The 13,671-nt window shown below is 37.9% G+C and overlaps 1 protein-coding gene across 1 annotated transcript in view; it reads left to right on the top strand.

The window, feature by feature from the left end:
* Window positions 1–4,464: 4,464 nt before the first annotated feature.
* The window catches only part of LOC116722924 (interferon-induced protein 44-like), a 60,395-nt gene continuing 51,188 nt past the window's right edge, over window positions 4,465–13,671 (top strand). The window contains exons 1-12 of the mRNA XM_032567346.1: window positions 4,465–4,507; window positions 4,795–4,806; window positions 4,997–5,014; window positions 7,902–7,919; window positions 8,132–8,149; window positions 8,360–8,377; window positions 8,593–8,610; window positions 8,806–8,839; window positions 9,587–9,785; window positions 10,026–10,178; window positions 10,274–10,442; window positions 10,626–10,726. Coding sequence (XP_032423237.1) covers window positions 4,480–4,507; window positions 4,795–4,806; window positions 4,997–5,014; window positions 7,902–7,919; window positions 8,132–8,149; window positions 8,360–8,377; window positions 8,593–8,610; window positions 8,806–8,839; window positions 9,587–9,785; window positions 10,026–10,178; window positions 10,274–10,442; window positions 10,626–10,726 — 786 coding nt within the window. The 5' untranslated portion in view covers window positions 4,465–4,479. The remainder of the gene's footprint in view (window positions 4,508–4,794; window positions 4,807–4,996; window positions 5,015–7,901; window positions 7,920–8,131; window positions 8,150–8,359; window positions 8,378–8,592; window positions 8,611–8,805; window positions 8,840–9,586; window positions 9,786–10,025; window positions 10,179–10,273; window positions 10,443–10,625; window positions 10,727–13,671) is intronic.

Here is a 13,671-nt window from a genome sequence, read left to right as displayed (position 1 = left end):
ATAATCTGCATTTATCCAGGGGAATTCTGTACCTCATATGACAGATGCCAACATCTGCATGCATTTACATGCAGATGTTTTCAGAGTGCCTGGAAACATTTTGTTGAAATTATAATTCTGTTATGACTTACGCGGCTGAGACGAGTTCATAAAGATCAAGGTGATTCCCAAAATTATTTCATGAAGCATTTTTTGTTTGATTTTTTTATTTACCTTTCAGGCTCTTATAATAGCTGATTCTATAAACTCAACTTTTTTTTTTTTTGTAAACGCATAAAGAATAAGGTCTACAGTTTATAAATGTTTCATTTTATTTTGTACTTCACAATCATAAAAGAATAACTAAACTACAGTATTTTATTTTAATTCAAATCGTTTAATGCACATTACTGAATAATAAGACAGGTTGTGTGTTTCTCCATATATTTGTTGATCAAAGCTTTAGCTCAGTGAAAACCACAAAATGATCACAAACACAATTGTCACCAATAACACAACAGGCATCCAGTTATTTTCTTCAGGTGGTTCCAGATATTTTTGCATTCTGTAAACGGCCTCTGTGTTCTTAGAAGAGGTGAGCAACCCCGGGACGCTTTCATGGAAGAGAACATGAACTTCCAAGTCGATGTTGGGATATATTTCCGACCACAAAGTCCCAGCAGTCGAGTAGTCAGGGTCTCGGGTGTGATGCATCAAAACTAAGACGATCTTTTTATTCACTGCAGAAAAATAAAAGAACAGATTTAATGGACCAAAAATCTTTTTACTGGAAGAATCCTTGTTAGACTGTGTAAACGTATTAGGTCAAACTTAATTGAAGATGTGCGTAATTTCTAAAAAAGTATTTCCAAACAGGGGAAGTGTTACAGCGCCATCGATTGCCCTGGCATACGTACTGCAGCGAAGACGCACATTTGTTCTTACTCGTTTATAAATGTGATATTTCTCTCCATGCAGACGAGGCTTCGGTTCTATAACTAAACTGTGATGGAGCTCAAGTTTATGAGTTACTGCCCGGACATTTTACTTGGAGAATTTCTCTCTCTAGTAAAACGTGCAGTTCTTTAGATGTTGCTCTGACTTCTACTAAGTGTCAGATTAACCAAATCGAGATTTCAGGCATTAAATAAATTCCATCATCATGTTATAGTATGTTACCTGCAGTCATTTAATAATTGTGGTTTTTTTATTTACAATGTTTTTCCTCGTGGATTCAGGTTAGTTTGACTTTTTTTCCACTTAAACAACTACATTGATCATTTGAATGTTGCATTTACTCAGATTGATACTATGTGTGATTATTTTTTTTTTCAGCAACCCATAGTGAAATTACCAAGAAAATGTTGCCTGATTGCTTACTTGGCATGTTTTGCATGGCGGCCTCCACATCTGAACCAACACGGGAGGTGATGGGACAGAAAACGATGATGCATTTTCCATCCCGGTTGGTTCCCTCCAACTTCACCTTCCATTTCACTTGGTTCATCAGAGCTACATCGGCGCCATAGGTTGTCCCCGTGGTGACCGTCTGAACTTTGACAGGTGCTGATGAACAAAATACAAAGCAGAAAAAATATGAACAGAGGATAACAAATCGGAGAAAGATCATTATTTACATGAGCTGAGATGATCACTCACTTGAAAGACAGGGCATCTTGTGGTTTCCTTCAAAAAGAGACACAAAGACCAACATGAACAGATCCATCCATCATAGATGTAAATGTAAATTTTAAATGTACCGTGCAACAATGTCCATGTCCTACTTTTAATCGAGTTTAAAAAAACAAAGGTTGTAACGCAGCCTAAAAAGTTTCATTTTATTGAGATCATTTTAGGACAATAAACAATTTTGTTTTCAATAATCTGAGTTGCAATAACTTTCTTGATGTTTTACAGATTCACACTATGCACAAGGTCATATACAGTATTTCAAGTGAACTATTTGGATGACTATGGCTTACAGATAACCCTCTATAAGGGTTAATAGAGGAGCCATGTTGTGATGACTTCCTGTAGGCGGAGTTTCAGAAAGAGCAGGAATCTCTTAAAGTGACCAAGACCTTCAATTACAAAGTAAAAATTCTTTGAAGTCATTTTTGAAATATGTAGCATTTTTTGAACAGTTGAAGTAAACAACTGTTCAATAGTGCTATAAAATACCACTATTTAGAAAACATGTTACAGATCCTTTAGGCAAGATGGAAGGATCCTCCCATGGCTGAGGCTGCACCTTATTTAAAAAACCTTTGTGTTTTTTAAACCTTCCACTCAAATGTTATTAATAGACTTTACAACATTCTCTAAACTAACAGATTATTTAAGAATAACCTTTCCTGAGTGAGTCACTTTGTTCTGAACAATTCAGTAACAACAATAAAATAGTTAAAAAGCTCAATTGTTACCTTTTCTGTGTTATTGCAGCTGCTGCAGTGGCTGGCTCAGTGAGAGAAGCTGCTGCATGAGCGAGTTACTTGCAGAAAACGTTTTCACTTTCACTTGTGCTTGACAATGAGCCCAATATCTTTTATCAGGGTGTTTCCTGCACAACAGGAGAGTCTTTCAAGCAACCGACATCAGGGTTCTGCTGGGAGGAATACAGAAGGAGCTATAACAACGTAAAAGTATTTATCAAGAAAAATGAATCATTGCTATTAAATGGATTGTCTCAAAGCATTGGCCGTGCTCTTTATGGAGAAGAATCTTATCAAAATCATCCCTTGACTTCAACCCCAGAGTTAGCATGACATCATGATGTTGCTTTTGTTATTTTCAAATCATGTAAATACTCTGCTGCGAAATCTTAGCTTATGTCTTGAGAGATGTCAATTTTGGAGTTTTTAGCGCCCCCTGGAGAAAACTCCACCGGCCGCCATTGATTCCTAACTCAGCAGAGAAAACAGGGAAAATGAAATCGGTTTTAAGAATCCAGACTTATAAAACATGTGGGTTTCAAAGGTGAAAGAAAAGTGGAAAACACTGAAAAGAAAGAAATTCGATGGAGTTGATTCTGTCTGTCGTTTAGAGGTTCTGGTCAGCAGATTTTGTGACAGAAGGTTGTCACCGTTTGTGTTTGTTTCCTAACAAAAAGAAAAGAGACTTGACTGAGCTGCAGCTGTAAAGATTTGGAGTGTTATGCACAGAGGATTGTAAAAAAAGAAAAGAACGGCTTTGATCTTGATAAGGAAAGTAAAACTGAGATAGTCTGGAGCATCAACGAACTTTCCCCTGCTGTTTTATGACCCCCCCCCCCCCCCCCCCCCCCCCCCCACACACACACACACACGCAGAGACAAACAAAGCAAAAGAAAACCTCTTTTGCTATGAGGCTTTCTCAAAGAGAAAGAGGTGCTTTGAATTTTTTTACGTATAGTTTTTAAAATATTTTTAAAAATATATTTTTAAATACATTTAATATATATATTTAAAAATACATTAAAAATATATTTTATATATTTAAAAATATTTAAAATTATTTGTAAGTATTTAAAAATTCAGGTATAAAAAATATGTTTTTTTAAAACATATTAAAAGAGTGTTAAAAATATTTTAAAATATTATTTTTGCTTTATGTATACTAACAATTTTTTTCTTTACTTCTTACTGTTAATAACTGTTATAATGTTCTAACTAAAATGTCTTTGATATCAGTCACAGCTTAACCCTATATATGCAAAATTCAAATTTTGCACATTTTTGAACTTCCATCTGAGTCTCTATTTCTAAAAACAGTCCAACCGCTTAAAAAACTCACACAGCAGATTTTTTTGGTGTCTGGAAAACGATCCATTTCATAAACTTTCATAATGTAACGTCACAAATCAGCAGGCGCTGCCACTCAGCCAGCAACCCCAGTAAAGCCCAGCTTTTGCATTTGCATCAACATTTGCAGATAATTTTTTGCAGCAAATCTTTGCAGTTCAAATCTGCAGGTTAATTTTTTTTTTACAGGTTATTTTTTGCAGGTTAAATTCTGAAGATGAATATTTATTGTTGTTTGTAAAGTAAAAAAAGAAAGAAAAATAATAATCATACATAATTTCACAGGATAAAATTCAGTGTCTAAAAAGTCAACAGTTTGACAAGCTTAGATTTTAGAAGATTGTTGCTGTGTCACATAAAAACTCAAACCTTTGTGAATAAATGAGTGAGATTTTCTTGGAAATCACCTGATCTACAAAAGGGAAAGTGAAACAAGGAAAACACTGTAAAAAGCCTTGAAGTCTAACTTTTATCAGACCTGTAACGGTTCTCTCTCTGCTGCAGCTCATCTTCTCCTCAGCTTGATTTCTTTACCTCCTTTTATTGTCAGTAGAAAAGCAGCTGCAGCAAATGATCAAAAAGCAAATGTAGCTACATAATGAGCGCTGAAAAACGATTTGAAACCAATGATTATTTTAGTAGGTTTAAGTTAGTTAGTTATAAGGTAAAGTTCTTCCTCTTCCTCTCTCTGTATTTTGCAGAGTATTTCCTGTCACTGTCATGGGGGGTAATAACTCTTCTACACCATGTCAGTTACATTCTTGTTTGTCTTGGTTGAGATAGATGCATTGATTATTTCACTAATTAATTTCAGTTTGTGCATATATTGCAGATTTTTAGCAAATTTTATTTTCCCCTTCAGATGAAATTTACATTGAACATGTTTTGAAAGCAGAAATTGAAATAAAGTCACATGTTAATCACTAGATCATAGTTGTTTGGGAATGTCTGAAAAGCTTAGCAATAGAAACTCTATTGGATTTATAATTATTAAAATTTTGACTCATAATATTTCCCCTCTGTTGTTTTGTTTAGCTCCTCCTCCAGGTAAGTATTATTTTTTCAATTTTTCATTTTAATCTTTTCCTTTACTCACTTTAGAGTAAAAATGAATCTATTCACTGCCTCAATGTACTACAGATTTAATACCAATTATGTTTATTACTTTAATATAAACATTAATTATAGTTCTAGTCATGTATTGACCTCAGTAATGTGTCTCTTTGTCCGTTTTCAGCTCCACCACCTTCTCCACGTGAGTACAACTTATTATTCATGCTGACACAGCAGAAAATGTTTTTCTTGCCTCAATAAAAAACTGAATTGTTTTATCTAATAATCTCTTGACTCATGTTACTAATATATTTAACATCATGTAGAAAAGCTAATTCTTCCATCTATTGTGACACTTTTCTGGTTTTAAGACTTTGCTGTAAATTCTCCTTCACAGTTTTAAAAACTCCATGTAGAGAAATAACTCTTGGGTGAGTCAATGTACCTTATTAAAGTCTGTATGGTTAAAGTGATTGATTTTTTCCTCTTTTTTTGGTTCAGCATTATCAGCCTTCACAAGCAGTTCTCAGGATTAACAGTGTCCCTTGGACTTGGTTATGTCATCAAAGCTCCCAAAAATCACTAGATGACACATTTCAGGGTTTAGTTGATTCCTGATTGGCTAATCAGGATAACCGGAACAATTCCCAGTGGGCTGGTTTGACGTTTGTTCTGCCAGGGTTGGTTTTCTTTCCCTATCTTTTTTTTTTTGTTGAATTTTTCCATCCTAACAGCAGTTCCAGGCAAGCTCTTAAATCCATGAAGGAGTTTCAGCCTCACAATGAGGAGGCAACAATCAGAGTCCTGCTGTACGGTCCAGTCGGTGCGGGGAAGTCCAGCTTCATCAACTCCGTCAACAACGTCCTGCAAGGCAGAATGACCAATGAGGCTCTGGCCAGTGCTACAACCTCTGATCAAAGTTTCACCAATATGGTGAAAATCACTTCTTCTTTGGCTTAAAAGTTCTATTGATAATTTGAGGCTTTTCGATTTATGAATTCAGTCTCATTAGTCGGTCCTTAATCGCATGAAAACTCCCAGAGACATGACAGAAAACAAATATTATCTGACACTCAGTGGTTAAGATTATAGCAGCACCTTGTTCAGACATTTACTTAGCAAAACTCAATTATGTTGAAAATTATAAACTTAATTTGAAGAATGTTTGTTGCGTTCCAATTTAAAATGCATTTTTAGCAGCTGTATTCCTGCTGTTTACATAAAACACTTTTTCTCTCTCAGTACAAAACTTATAAAATCAAGAAAGAAGGCAGGAGAAACTTTTATCCATTTGTGTTCAATGACATCATGGGACTGGAGGAAGGAAGTGGAGTCAGACCAGGAGACATCAAAATGACCTTGAAGGGTCATGTGAAGGATGGATATAAGGTACAAATATATAATTTTCTACTCTTAACAATTCCACCTTCTAAAGCTATTATAATTAGCTTTAAGAGAAAAATATATTTCCATACCAAATGTCCTCAGTATGTTTTTTCTGCAGTTCAATCCTTCATCCTCCATTTCTGCTGCTGATTCTGGCTACAACTCTTCCCCGTCAATCAGTGACAGAGTTCATGTTCTGGTCTGCATTTTCAATGTTAACACAAATCAAGCCTCTGTTTTACAGAAAATGAGGGAAATCAGAGAAGCAGCCAGTGATCTGAGTAAGAAACAACAAATATGCATTTACAATAGTAATATACAGTTGAGAAACCTTTTTTTGTGTCATCATAAATGTTTCTGAGACACATTCCTCTGAATTAACTATTTAAACATATAATTTTCTCATAAAATGTAAAGTTACTTATCAGAAGAAACTCTCTGTATCCACAGATATTCTTCAGCTGGTGATTCTCACTCACATTGATGCAGCCTGTGGGGAAACAGAAAGAGATCTGAGAAACGTTTACAGGAGCAAATATTTAAAGAAAAAGGTGAGTCATAGAAAAATTTATTCAAAATAGGAGAAAAAAAACTGAAAATATTGTCCACAAAGTAAAATTATTATTACTTTGTTATGTATATAGATGGGTGACTTCAACTCCAGTCTGGGAATCCCAATAAAGAATTACAACAATGTGACTGAGCTGGATTCAGATGTCGACACTCTGATCCTGAAACTGATGATTGACTTCAGAGACGACAACACTGACAAACTGTGAAGCCACATTGTGTGGAGATATATCCATGTAATCCAGCATTATAATTAATTATGTATATCATTAAATTTTTATTGAGGAGAGCATAGTGGCTGAGCAGGAAATGTAATCTTTTTTCACAAAATGAGTGCTCTTCTTGTAAATCACGTGATTCATGAAAGTGAAAGTAAAACAGTGGAAACACCATAAAAGAGCCGCGAGTTTTTACTTTCATCAGCACTATAACGGATCTCTCTGCTGCAGCACATCTCCTCTGAGGTAGGATTCTCTTCCTTCTTCTGTATCAGTAACAAATCAGCTGCTGTAAACCAGTGAAAAACAAATGAACCAATTTAACGAGCTCTGACTAACGATTGTAGAGTCATTCTCTCTTCCTCTCTGTATTTTGCAGAGTATTTTCTGTCATTGTCATGGGAGGTAACTCTTCTGCACCATGTAAGTTACATTCTTGTTTGTTTTGGTTGAGATAGATGCATTGATTATTTCACTGATTTATTTCATGCATATATTGCATATTTTCAGCTAATTTTATTTTCCTCTTCAAATTAAATTTTATCTTGAACATGTTTTTAAAGCAGAAAGTGAAATAAAGTTACATGTTAACTATTGGAAATAAACACTAGAGCATGGTTATTTGGGAATGTCTGAAAAGGTTAGCAATGGAAATATTGGAATTGTGTTTATGCAAATTTTGACTCATAATATTTCCTGTGTTGTGTTTAGCTCCTCCTCCAGGTAAGTACTATTTCTTCCATGTGTTTTTCATTTTAGTGTTTTCCTTTACTCACTTTAGAGTAAAAATGAATCTATTCACTGCCTCAATGTTCTACAGATTTAATACCAATTATGTTTATTACTTTAATATAAATATTAATTATATTTCTAGTCATTTATTGACCTGTCATGTGTTTCTTTGTCCGTGTTCAGCTCGACAACCTTCTCCACGTGAGTACAACTTATTATCCATGCTGACACAACAGAAAATGTTTTTCATTTGAGTGTTTTCCTTTACTCACTTTAGAGTAAAAATGAATCTATTCACTGCCTCAATGTTCTACAGATTTAATACCAATTGTGTTTATTACTTTAATATAAATATTAATTATATTTCTAGTCATGTATTGACCTCAGTAATGTGTCTCTTTGTCCGTGTTCAGCTCGACAACGTTCTCCACGTGAGTACAACTTATTATTCATGCTGACACAGTAGAAAGTGTTTTTCATTTTAGTGTTTTCCTTTACTCACTTTAGAGTAAAAATGAATCTATTCACTGCCTCAATGTTCTACAGATTTAATACCAATTATGTTTATTACTTTAATATAAATATTAATTATATTTCTAGTCATTTATTGACCTGTCATGTGTTTCTTTGTCCGTGTTCAGCTCGACAACCTTCTCCACGTGAGTACAACTTATTATCCATGCTGACACAGCAGAAAGTGTTTTTCATTTGAGTGTTTTCCTTTACTCACTTTAGAGTAAAAATGAATCTATTCACTGCCTCAATGTTCTACAGATTTAAGAATACCAATTATGTTTATTACTTTAATATAAACATTAATTATAGTTCTAGTCATGTATTGACCTCAGTAATGTGTTTCTTTGTCCGTGTTCAGCTCCACCACCTTCTCCACGTGAGTACAACTTATTATTCATGCTGACACAGCAGAAAGTGTTTTTCTTGCCTCAATAAAGAATTGAATTGTTTTATCTACTAATCTCTTGACTCATGTTACTAATATATTTAACATCATTTAGAAAAGCTAATTCTTCCATCTATTGTGACACTGTTCTGGTTTTAAGACTTTGCTGTAAATTCTCCTTCACAGTTTTAAGAACTCCATGGAGAGAAATAACTTGGGGGTGAGTCAATGTACCTTATTAAGATCTATATGCTGAAGGTGACTTTTTTTTTGGTTCAGCATAATCAGCCATCAAAATGGTTTCCTGGATTAATAGTGTCACTTGACCAATGGTACTTAATAATGTTATTGTTCTATTAAAGAAGCAGCTCTGGAGACCCAGGCAGCTAAATGTGTTTGGTCAAATGTAGGCCATGAAACGGGTCCAGCTGTCCACTGTCCAATCAAATCAATGAATTGTGTGGCTTTGCAGTGTACAATGTAATGTTGCATAATTTATATATTTCTATGACAACACGCCCCATAACTTGAAAATTTTGAAAATTTTGTCTTAAATGTTCACTGAACATGTAATATTATAGATACATGATTTTAATAACAAAAGTTCAACTGTAACCAATTTTACTTATTTAACTGATATTTAAATGATACAATAAAGACTTGGGATTAAAATTTGTCTCAGTGGGTAGCTAATAAAATTAAAATAAGTCACTGCACTGAAGGCTGAAACTTATTGTAAACTAACAGAACCTATGTAATGATTTCCACAACACACTGATCACACAAAGTGAATTGAAGGTCATATTCACTGATTCTCACTGTTAGAAGTTCACACATATTCTGTACATCAACCTCAGCAGCAGGAGGCTGGTGGAGTTCAGGGTCTTTCTGTTTATCAACTCATCTCTGTTTATCAAGGTAAAAACTAGTTTCTGAAATTATGATTTCAAATTTTCCATTTTAACAGAGACAATGGAGATGCTCTTCAGTACTTGAAGAATTTTCAGCCTCAAAATGAGGAGGCAACAATCAGAGTCCTGCTGTACGGTCCAGTCGGTGTGGGGAAGTCCAGCTTCATCAACTCCGTCAACAACGTCCTGCAAGGCAAAATGACCAATGAGGCTCTGGCCAGTGCTACAACCTCTGATCAAAGTTTCACCAAGATGGTGAAAATCATTTCTTGAAATTTTTTCATTTTCTGACACTCAGTGGCTACAAACTTGTAATCACTGATTATTTAACCTTATTGTATCTTATTCAGAATTTTATTTAGCAAAATTAAATTTAGGTTGAAAATTAAACTTATTAAAAGTATTTTGAGGCAGGTTTGTAACTCTTCAATTTAAAATATATTTTAGCAGCTTTATGCCTGCTGATTACATAAAACACTGTTTTTTTTCTTTCAGTATCAAACCCATAAAATCAAGAAAGAAGGCAGGGGAAACTATTATCCCTTTGTGTTCAATGACATCATGGGTCTGGAAGACGGAGATGGAAGAGGAGTCAGAGCAGAAGACATCAAACTGGCCTTGGAGGGTCATGTGATGGATGGATATAAGGTATACATAATTTTCTGCTTTTAAAAATACTTCTCTTAAAGGCAATTTAATTTACTTGCTTTATGTGGAATGTACATCATATTTTCTTTCCACAGTTCAATCCTGTATCTCCCCTGTGTGATGGTGATCATGGCTACAACTCTTCCCCGTCCATCAGTGACAGAGTTCATGTTCTGGTCTGCATCTATTCTGCTAATGCATCACAAATGAGATCCTCAGTTTTACAGAAAATGAAGGAAATCAGAGAAGCAGCCAGTGAGCTGGGTAAGAAACATTCAATATGTAATTAGCATATTATTCTGCAGTAAATGACTTTTTTTTTAATGTTGTCATAAATGTTTCATCACTCTCCTGTGATGTAGCTATTTAAACATATCGCTTAAATAAAACTTTCTTGAGTTTCCTGAGAAACTCCATGTTCTAGAGTCTGTATCTCTATAACCACAGGAATCCCTCAGCTGGCGATTCTCACTCACATTGACTCAGCCTGTGGGGAAACGGAGAAAAATCTGAAAAACGTCTACAAGAGCAAACATTTAAAGAAAAAGGTGAGTCAGAGAAAGATTTATTCTAAACAGGACAAAAAAACCCCTTAAAAATATTGTACAAAAAATCAAACAATTATTGTGTTATATGTAGATGGGAGACTTCAGCTCCAGCCTGGGGATCCCAATGAATTGCATCCTCCTAATGAAGAACTACAGTCATGAAACTCAGCTGAATTCAGATGTCAGCACTCTGATCCTCAATGCTCTGAGGCTGATGATTGACTTCGGAGACGACTACGCCGAGAAACTATGAAGCCGCAGAACACTTTGTGGGGATATGCATGAAAATCACAGCAGTAATATTATTTATATCATTACATACAGTAGTTGTTGAGGAGAGCTTAGTGGTTGAGCAGGAACCGAGTATGAAGTTTTCTGACTTTTGACACATACATTATGTTTCCTGCTTTTCTCTCTCAGCCCTTTTCTGATAAAATAAGCCTTTCCATGAAATAAGGAATAATTAAACGGACAATGTGCTTTTACAATTGTAACGGTAGATTTGCTAAAAAATAAACACTTCTCTGAGTTGCACTCTTCACCAATATTCCGTTTTATCCATTTGTTTACTGGTCTTGTATATTGATAGAAAGGGCAACACATTTACACTCATGTTATTCCGTTTGTTAAATGAACAAACTTTTTGTTACATTATCTTCTTTTGTATTTTCTTTTTTTTTTAAAACGTCAGTACTCGTGGGAAAACAAGTGCCTGTGGTCACTCATAACATTTTTTTTTTTAGAACTATGAATTGTTTGGTTGTTGTCAAATGCATTTCCATTCTGTGTGTCACTTTCCAGCTTGATAAAAGTCACCACCAAAGTATTCAAAGTGGTTTTAGGTCAACATTTCTATGTTTTTATTGTTGGCTCATTCGTCATAGAACATTTGGAAAGCAATCTATAAATGTGTGTGATGTTCATAAGACAATGTTACAGTTTGAATCATGTTAAATACTCATATTTTGTATTGGTCAATAAAACGTAGAGTAATAAAAACTGCATGATTCTATGGTATTTTATTTTATGGTTTTTGGTTCTAAGGACTCTTTGCAACATGTTTTATAAATCAGTCGTTTAGCTGCTTGTGTTTGATGTAAGATGATGAAATCTGTTAACTGGGAGGTTTCTGAAGTAGAGCTGCTGCTCCATCATGAAGGAGTCAGCCATGATGGAGACTTTCAGATCAGAAGGCCTCCGCATTGAAAAACATTTAAACATATAGTCGTGTTTCTACTGACCTTTTACTCTTTAGGGCAGGGGTGGGCAACTCCAGGCCTCGAGGGCCGGTCTCCTGCAACTTTTAGATGCATCTCTACTTCAACACACCTGAGTCAAATAATGAGCTCATTAGCAGGACTCTGGAGAACTTGACTGCATTTAGGAGGTGATTCAGTTATTGGATTCAAGTGTGTTGGACCAGGGAGATTTCTAAGATTTGCAGGACACCGGAGGGGGGGCACGATGGCGAGCGTCTGGTGGCCGGGCTTTTACCCATGGAGCCCGGCCTGGCTCAGCCCGAAGAGGAAACATGGGCCCCCCCTCCCATGGGCCCACCACCCGTGGGAGGGGCCAAAGGGGTCGGGTGCAGTGTGGGATGGGTGGCAGCAGAGGGAGGGGACCCTGGCGGTCCGATCCTCGGTTGCAGAAACTGGCTCTTGGGACGTGGAATGTCACCTCTCTGGTGGGGAAGGAGCCGGAGCTAGTGCGTGAGGCCGAGAGGTTCCGGCTAGAAATAGTCGGTCTCACCTCGACGCACGGCTCTGGTTCTGGAACCAGTCTCCTTGAGAGGGGCTGGACATACTTCCACTCTGGAGTTGCCCAAGGGGAGAGGCGTCGGGCAGGAGTGGGCATACTTGTTGCTCCCCATCTCGGCGCCTGTACGTTGGGGTTTACCCCGGTGAACGAGAGGGTAGCATCCCTCCGCCTACGGGTGGGGGGACGGGTTCTGACTGTCGTTTGTGCTTACGGGCCGAACAACAGTTCAGATTACCCACCCTTTTTGGAGTCCTTAGAGGGGGTACTGGAGAGTGCTCCTCCTGGGGACTCCCTTGTTCTGCTGGGGGACTTCAACGCTCACGTGGGCAATGACAGTGAGACCTGGAGGGGCGTGGTTGGGAGGAACGGCCCGCCCGACCTGAACTCGAGCGGTGTTCTGTTGCTGGACTTCTGTGCTCGCCATGGATTGTCCATAACGAACACCATGTTCAAGCATAAGGGTGTCCATATGTGCACTTGGCACCAGGACACCCTAGGCCGCAGTTCGATGATCGACTTTGTCATCGTTTCATCGGATCTGCGGCCGTATGTCTTGGACACTCGGGTGAAGAGAGGTGCGGAGCTGTCCACTGACCACTACCTGGTGGTGAGTTGGCTCCGGTGGTGGGGGCGAAAGCCGGTCAGACCTGGCAGGCCCAAACGTGTTGTGAGGGTCTGCTGGGAACGTCTGGCGGAATCCCCTGTGAGACGGAGCTTTAACTCCCATCTCCGGCAAAACTTTGAACACGTCCCGGGGGAGGTGCGGGACATGGAGTCTGAGTGGACCGTGTTCCGTGCCTCCATTGTCGAGGCGGCCGATCGGAGCTGTGGCCGCAAGGTTGTCGGTGCCTGTCGCGGCGGCAACCCTCGAACCCGCTGGTGGACACCTTCGGTGAGGGACGCCGTCAGGCTGAAGAAAGAGTCCTACCGGGCCTTTTTGGCCTGTGGGACTCCGGAAGGAGCTGATGGGTACCGGCGGGCGAAGCGGCATGCGGCTCGGGCGGTTGCTGAGGCAAAAACTCGGGCGTGGGAGGAGTTTGGAGAGGCCATGGAGAAAGACTTCCGTACGGCTTCGAGGCGATTCTGGTCCACCATCCGGCGTCTCAGGGGGGGGAAGCGGTGCAGCACCAACACTGTTTATAGTGGGGATGGTGTGCTGCTGACCTCTACTCGGGACGTTGTAGGCC

Source organism: Xiphophorus hellerii, chromosome 7, assembly GCF_003331165.1.
Source record: "Xiphophorus hellerii strain 12219 chromosome 7, Xiphophorus_hellerii-4.1, whole genome shotgun sequence".
NCBI lineage: Eukaryota > Metazoa > Chordata > Actinopteri > Cyprinodontiformes > Poeciliidae > Xiphophorus > Xiphophorus hellerii.
The sequence above is the reverse complement of the archived record's forward strand: the minus strand, read 5'-3'. Positions and strand labels throughout refer to the sequence as shown.